The sequence below is a fragment of the Triticum aestivum genome, chromosome 7B (genome assembly GCF_018294505.1).
Source record: "Triticum aestivum cultivar Chinese Spring chromosome 7B, IWGSC CS RefSeq v2.1, whole genome shotgun sequence".
NCBI lineage: Eukaryota > Viridiplantae > Streptophyta > Magnoliopsida > Poales > Poaceae > Triticum > Triticum aestivum.
Genome location: NC_057813.1, coordinates 226,121,657 through 226,129,702, shown reverse-complemented (window position 1 = coordinate 226,129,702; position 8,046 = coordinate 226,121,657). Strand labels below are relative to the sequence as shown.

Genomic DNA, 8,046 nt, shown 5'->3' with positions numbered 1-8,046 from the left:
AATCCAAGGCAAGCTATACATTTCTCAAGCCATTATAACTGCTGAGGACCAAGTTATAATCATGCCAAGGGCCTCAAAACTCACACACAAAAAGGCAAAGCTCGTCACATGAACATAAGGCGCAAAGTGTCTATCTTAGCCATATGAATTATGATAATGCACGTCATCATGTGACCTTGGTGCCTCCAATGGTTGCCAGAGTGATGCCTCCGCTCCACTCTGCCGGTATACAACAACCAAACACCAGTATATCTCCTGTTAGCTCTACCCCATCTATCGCTTCGCCGCCAAATGGAAGCGGCGTCGTGAGCCGATTAGTCAGTGCCGAAGTAGCGATCGCCGTATTCACCCAGCCCTGGCACGACACGGTATTCCTCGTTCAACCCGGCGTCGATCTCCGATGTTACGATCTTCACACCAGGGAATCGCTTGCAGACACAATGGATTCCTTCAGGAGCCTGTTTGTGGAATGTCGTAAACAAGCTAAACAAAAATAAGGAAACAGGTACTGGATGGTAACTAAGCTAGTACTCCTAGATGGGGGGCTAGACAACTTTACCGAGATAAGATTAAGAAACATGATGTGGTCCTCTGGAACTCCTGTACTTCTAAGAAGCTGTATAGCTTGATTTGCTGAGTTACCTGTCAGAAACAAAGTATACTAAAACTTTAGTCATGGGAGTAACCAACTTCTATTAGTTCTAAATTTGAAATGCAAACAGAACGATCAAGAAAAGATTAGACGGATATGTAACACTAACCTGTACCGAGCACAGGATCCATAAGTAGAACATGACGTTGAGCAATATCCTCGGGCAGCTTGTGGTATATGAGCTGAACACAGAAGTAAGGTTTATTCACCAAAACCGCAGTAGTGAACTATTTTCAAGAACATTTTCAATTGAAGTATATGTAAAGAACACTCAACTTGTTGTCCGTTGTCTCCAACACGATGTATTAGGATTTTACCTATTTTTATCCCCTTACAACAAGCACGCAGAGCATTCTCCATGCTTTCACCACTGCAGTGAAACATATATATCATTCTAACATGTGCAGGAAAATACTACCAAAAATGTATTGCACGAGTAATTTCACTGAAAATGTATAACTAGGGAAAAGGAAGAAGGCCGGGACATTGCATGTAAGTTTAAATCAGCTCTGGTTGCTCCTACTAGCCAGCAGTATAGCATGAGTTAATAGTGATTAACGTCTGTTACTTAGTACTGTAATAATTGATGGAATGGAACAAAAGTAGGGAGCTATGTACCAGGATTGAAAAGTCAATTCTAAGACATATAATACAGGATAACTGAACTGTGTAAAGACAAATCGCAAACGAGTCAAAATTTGACACATTATTTGCATCCCTGAATTATTGCGCATTTTTTATATGTGTCTATAGAGTGCAGAAATATCCATATAATAGTTTATGTACAGGTATAGCGAATTATTGAGGCTAGTCAAAATGAGCTACATGGAAGCTGCATAAGCTAGAATATGGTGGTACCTAAAATTCCAGCCTTTTTTTCTTGAACCGGGCATAACCCCTTAACTGAATAACGGAAATTAAAATTCCAGCCTTTTAAACTATAAGATTTTAGAAGTTGGGGATACCTTCGAACAATCGACACTCCACAGAGCTTCTTGCAGAAGTCAACTCCTGAATAAATAGATCCTGGACAAAGCATAAATAATCATGATGTTAGTGTACAGAAATTTCATTATTTGTTCTATTACAGAATATGAGTGAGTACACAGGGCCTTGCGTTAACAGAAATACACAGTTGACAGTTATATGAAGTAAATAAGCCAAACAACCAACAATCTTTAGAAGTCCCAGACTTCCAGAAAATTATTTCATGAATACAAATTGGACAAGTACAAGTTTAATTTCACAAATTGAGGGGATAAGCCCTTATCTCCACGCAAGCTCTGTTAACCAATGACGACATGGATCAGTATTTTTTGAAATTATAAAGGGGCTATTCTGTGTTTTTTCACCTGGTTTCCGTATAACAAACCAGGCACCTTTTTCTAAATGGAAAGGCAGAGCACCTGCCATGTTCCTGAAAAAAAGGTAGCTATTCCAGCTCTCCATCTCCAACCATAATTCAAACAGATGTATGGAATTAAGTTATTTGACTGAAGCATGGCAACTAATTTCTTAGAAAACAGATAACAAAAGGGGTGCATGACACAATGGAACCAGTGATGTACCTGTAGGTGTAACGACCTGCTTCTCTGTAAATGGCAAATTCCCCAGACCATGCTCAACTACCTAGCAAGATATTTCCGTACCAGCAACACTTAGTAAACAGTCGACTACATTTATGAACTATGCAGCTTAACTTTGCCACTGGACTCAAGGAATTTATCCAAGAAAGGACAAAGAGGTAGGGGTTATGAGAAACAAGACCATTACCAGACGAATCAGCCGATCTGAATAGAAGACAAAATCAGGAGTCGTAATTTCCCGGTCACGAATGAGGGTATGCATTCCCCGTATCTGTCCAGATAAAATTTTAAGAGCTCAAGTTTGGAAACCTAAGTACCACTATAAATCTTAAAGAGCAACAGTTACGATAAATATACCTGGAAAGTTGTCTGAACTACACAAACATTTGGATATAATTTGCACAAGTCATGTTGTCCAAGTTTTGTACGAATATGTTGCGCAATTAAATCAATGGCAACATGGTTATCTCCTCCTCGTGGTATGATCACATCAGCATACTTCTTGGAAGGCAGGATAAAATCATCAAAGGCGGGCTTCACAAACCTCCCGTACTAATTATTTCATTAAAAAATTGTGTTAAAAAGGATAATGACATGCATGTGTATCTCAATATACTTCATTTCTTTCATGCGGCATATTTGTGTGGGGGGGACAATGGCAGAATGATAGGTGAAGAGTTGGAGACGACAATGATATACCTGTGTAGTGTCATGGGTATAAGAAGATTATAGTCTGTTGAAAGGCTAACTCATAGATACCGAAGAGAGATGGCCGCATGATAGAGAAATAATAATTTAAATTGCATGCAGACCTTATATTTTGAAACAGCAGGATACTGTATGCCTTATGCGTTGAAGCTTAGGGAGTTAATATACTTTGAATAGAATAAGGCTAAGAGATCCAAAAGTGAAGCAGACGAGACTGGTGGTAGAATTACCTGCTCAAGCACTGAGAGAACATCTCTACCTCTTTCAACTGTATCACGCCTTATTCTTCGGGCAAGCCTAATATCAGCATCTAAACCGATCCATAATGGTCAACAGAAGAAAGGGTGAGCGGTCAAATAATAGCTATAAATATGACTAACCAAACAAAACGGTAGGACACTCAGAGCATGCAATGTCTCCAATATTGTAGCCATGATGTTATGAATCATATATGCAACCAAATAGAACAGCAACAAACCTGTGTCAACGAAAATTTTCATGTCCATCAAGTCACGCACCCTTTGATCATGAAAAACCAAAATGCCCTCCAGAATGATGACATCTGATACATTGACCTAACAAAAAAGCCGATGATCTATTCATAAGAGGAATTATGGACCTAGTTAACAATCATAACCATTTGATTTGGCTTGAATTAAGAAAAGGCATCAAACAGAGCACCAACAACACTAGACATCATTGTTTAACACAAGCTCTCGTGTTCTTCTACAGATTAACAATAGAAGAGCTAGGGACATGGTCATACAGCAGATCATTAGCACCTTCGTAAATTGTAGATTTTACTTAAATTGAGGTAGTAAAACAATAATTTCTTAGATTCATGCCTTTCATGTCATCAATTTTCATCTTTTTTTTTGCAGGTTATCAGTTTTCATCTCATCCAGATATTCTACAGAAAACATTTGTATACAAATTTACTCACCAATAACTACATTCACAAAGGCATTATCACTTTCACATAAATGGTTGATTATGCAGTCAGTTATCACCTTTCTAAAGCTCTCAGAGCATCGTCGATGATTCTTGAAATCATATATAGGAATATTAACAGACTGTCCACTCTTTAGCTTTCCCATGCACTCCAGAAGCTGATCAGTATCAAATGCATCTGCAAGCAAGAAAATAAAATCTTATCCTTATGTAAAAAGTAAAGTGGATTCAAACCCCGTGGTAAAAAGAAGGCATAGATTTTCGTCACATCAAGTACCAGGGTGATCAAAGTTGTACTCTTCCACATGTTCAGATTCCTCCTCAGTTAAACCGCGGTAGAACGAATCCTGCAAAGTTGCAACCAAAGCTTAGTTATACTTGCTCCTGGGATGCTTGGAAATAAGGTTTCTGCAATTGGTGGTGTGTACCATGATGTGTTTTAATAGTTGGATCAGATTTAATTCAACAGAAAAATGGATGCGTCTTGGAAGCGATGTAATAACGGATAGTTTGAGTAATAACGGATCGATCCAATTCCCCGAACAAAAGCACCAATAGAACAGTTGGAATCATTTAGTGTAGTAATTAATGTGCGCCATCATCAGAGTAGAGTACAGGATTCCAACTCCACCCACTGATCTCTAAAACTGAACAAACGTAACAGGCACTACACGAGCATATGGACATCGCAGAGCAGCACCAACGGAGGAGATAAAAAAGGCAGAGCAGAAAATAAGCACAATCCGACGGGCAACGAGCAGCAGCTGACCTGGCTGACGAGCAGGACGCGGTGGTCGTGGAGCTGCTGGATGATCATGTCGCACACCGTCGTCTTCCCCGACGCCGTTCCGCCGCACACCCCTTTGAAAACGAACCAAAAGGAAGAAGAAGAAAAAAACTGAAAACAGAACCAAGACGGAGAAACTGCAGGAGAGAGCCGCGGAGGGGTACCGATGACGAACGGCTGCCTGGGCGTGGGGGACGCGAGCCCGCTGGGCGCGGCCGCGGAGGCGTCGGCCGCGCCGTTGCAGGTGGCGGAGGAGGGCGAGGAGGGGAGGGAGGAGGAGAGGCGGCGCGAGTCGCGGCGGAGGCCGCTGAAGTGGGCCCCCACCGCCGAGTCCAGGACGTCCTCCATGGGTCAGCTCCGCGGTCGCGGGCGTGGGCGTGGGCGAGGCGAGCTGGCGATCGCTGTGGCGAGCTCGGAGGTTTTGACACGGGGATGAGGCGGGTTTTGGGTGGGGGAGGGAGGACGGGGACGTGGTGGTGGCGAAAGGAGGACGCTGCGTGGAGCCGGCTTCGCGTGCACCCCGCCGTGAGGCGGCTGGACTCCGTGGACGCGGAGGCGGGCCGGGTCTCTGGACGGCGCACCAAGAAGCGGTGCACGGAGGTTGTGGCGGGCGGAAGAGGAGGGGCATATCATATTTCTCCGTGACGCGCCGGGGAATATGTGGGGTAGATTCTGTTTTTTCTGCGCCTCGCAGCTGCTGGTCCTCCTCTCCTGTTGCTTAGCAGGGGAAAATAAAGCGGATTGCTGGTCCTGTTCGGTGCTCCGATTTTGCTCTCCTTCCATTTACTACTACTATTTCCCTGGTTTCCATTTCTACTCCACAAAAGTTTGTGCGTGTGCTTTCATTGGAGGCTCGCAAGCTGCACCGCTCGATGCACGTTTGACCGACCCGTAAAACGCTGCTTCTGCCTTCGTTTGCCTCCCTCGGTGTGATCGACGCACTTGTCTCTACCCATTTGTTGCGTTGCAGTACAGTATCGTGGTGGTTCGTGGAGCATTACTGTTCCAGCCAGTAAACAACGACTCGCCTTTTTTTGGGGACTGCTGACACGACACTGTGGATAGGACCATGGCAAAAAAGAAACGAGGAGTATGAGTATGACGCGAAGGTGCGGCGTCACGAGGTGCCCAGTTGGGCGCGGATCTGACCGACCCCGTTTAAAAAGTACGTATACTCTGCGAAAAAACGAAAACTATATGGACGAGAGGAGGGGAGAGGGGTCGCTTTAACTTATCAAGCCGGGAAAGTGCGTATACGCGTAACCAGACGAATAAGTTTAGGCTGCTGGCTCTGTCGTGCTCGTCTGAGTCAATGCCAGAGTGATTAAAAATGTAGGACTACATGTCCTCTTTTTCAAGGGGCAGCACTACAAAAAAAATCACATTTTTTTAGAAGAATATTTTTTGCCAGCTGTATGTAACACATGGCGAATCCTATTCTGCAAACATTGAATTGAGGGCTATCTTTTTTTAGATATAAATTTAAGGGGAATCATGTTCTGCAACTTGGTCTCGGAAAGGCGAAGCTGCCCTATTATTGGTCGGTCCAGTGCGGATGCCTTTTTTTCTTTCTTTTTTTTACTGTTTTTGCTCATTTCTTTTGTTTCTCCTTCGCTCAATTTTTTCCCTTTTTTTTCCTGTTCTCCATACATCTTTTCCTACTCCCTCTTTTTTTCCTTTCTATGTGTTTTCTATTTTATTTTTTAAAAACATAAATGTTTTATAAAAAAATCATGGATTTTTATATTGCAGAAACATTTTCGAATTTCAATAATACATTTATTAAATTTTAGTGAAAACTTGAAAATGCGGATTATCTTTGTAATTTGTGAGATTTTCTATTTTTTTAATAAATTCATTGATATTTTATTAAAATCATTAACTTTTCTTGACTCTGTGAAATAAAAAAAAATGTAAAGCTAGCTCAAAACGGGGCATGGACCCGGCTAATGCACATCCTGTGCGTACAGGCGGGCGATAATAAACCAGTTGAGATCAGGCAATGGGCCAGCCCACAGTATCCCATAGTCCCAGCCCATGGGGAGGGGGGGGGGGGGGGGGGGGGGGGGAGCTTGCGCTTGCAGCCTGTAGGCCAAGGCCTGGTAGGAAAGTTAAGTTGACCAAACCTCCCACACTTGAATGACGAAGGAAGTTGTTTGCCTAATCTGCCAGGCTGCAACCGACACTTGGAGACACACACTTCTTGACTTTAACATGTCTAAGAGCGTGTGGTCACTCCGAGATGATGATGATGACTCGTTGCTCCTAGTATGCAGTCACGAGACACCGGACCTGAAACTTCCGTTGCATGGCCTATGCAACACACTAAGCAAAGACAAGTTCATCTCTGCCCTTCCAACTCTTTAAGTGATCTGGTGGGTGCGACAGAAAGCCATTAACAAGCATGAAATCCAAGGCCCCCTGACACTGCACTTGTTCATTGAGCGTTATTTAAATGAGCTACATCAGCTCCTAGGGAAGCACCACATGACCAGACCGCCAAGTGCAAATGCATACAAGACGACACCAGCATGGATACTGCATGCAGTGGGGGAGACTAAACTGAACGGGGCAAATGCCCTTTGAACATGGACTTGGTTGTAAATAAAGTGAGGATATATAGCATCTCACTGTGAGAGTCATCAAGAACCAACACAAGGTGCACCGAGGGGAGGGGTAATGCATGATCTTACAAGAGATAAATGAACGTTGCATGGAAAATAAAAAAAAAAATCTACGCACACGCAAGATCTATTCATGGAGATGCATAGCAACGAGAGGGGAGAGTGTGTCTATGTACCCTCATAGATCATAAACGGAAGCGTTTATTAACGCGATTGATGTATATTGGGGAACATAGTAATTCAAAAAAAAAATTCCTATGATCACGCAAGATCTATCTAGGAGATGCATAGCAACGAGACGGGAGAGTGTGTCCACGTACCCTCGTAGACCGAAAGCGGAAGCGTTTAGTAACGTGGTTGATGTAGTCGAACGTCTTCACGATCCAACCAATTCAAGTACCGAACATACGGCACCTCCGTGTTCAGCACACGTTCATCACGATGACGTCCCTCGAGCTCTTGATCCAATTGAGGACGAGGGTGAGTTCCGTCAGCACGATGACATGGCGACGGTGTTGATGATGTTACCGGCGCAGGGCTTCGCCTAAGCACTACGACGATATGACCGAGGTGTTAGAATGTGGAGGGGGGCACCGCACACGGCTAAGAGATTGTCTGTTCTCCTTTGGGGTGCCCCCTGCCCCCGTATATAAAGGAGGAGGGAGGAGGAGGCCGGCCAAGGGGGAGGCGCGCCAAGGGGGGAGTCCTACTAGGACTCCATGAAGGAAATATGCCCTA

At 43.8% G+C, this 8,046-nt stretch overlaps 1 protein-coding gene across 2 annotated transcripts; it reads right to left on the bottom strand.

Annotated features, from left to right (window-relative positions):
* On the bottom strand, positions 1 to 5,307 carry LOC123157184 (uridine kinase-like protein 2, chloroplastic). 2 transcript variants are annotated; one of them, XM_044575439.1, is made up of 14 exons: positions 4,849 to 5,307; positions 4,667 to 4,758; positions 4,175 to 4,244; positions 3,957 to 4,075; positions 3,425 to 3,521; positions 3,177 to 3,256; positions 2,596 to 2,736; positions 2,426 to 2,509; positions 2,221 to 2,281; positions 1,618 to 1,678; positions 929 to 1,022; positions 762 to 834; positions 560 to 642; positions 1 to 458 (listed from the first exon to the last, which is right to left on the bottom strand). In XM_044575439.1, the coding sequence occupies exons 1-14, from the start codon at positions 5,030 to 5,032 to the stop codon at positions 315 to 317; spliced, it is 1,383 nt and encodes a 460-aa protein (XP_044431374.1). In that variant the 5' UTR covers positions 5,033 to 5,307; the 3' UTR covers positions 1 to 314. The 2 variants fall into 2 exon arrangements, with proteins under 2 accessions (XP_044431374.1, XP_044431373.1); XM_044575438.1 differs by having other exon boundaries at positions 2,596 to 2,790; positions 4,849 to 5,303.
* Positions 5,308 to 8,046: the final 2,739 nt, after the last annotated feature.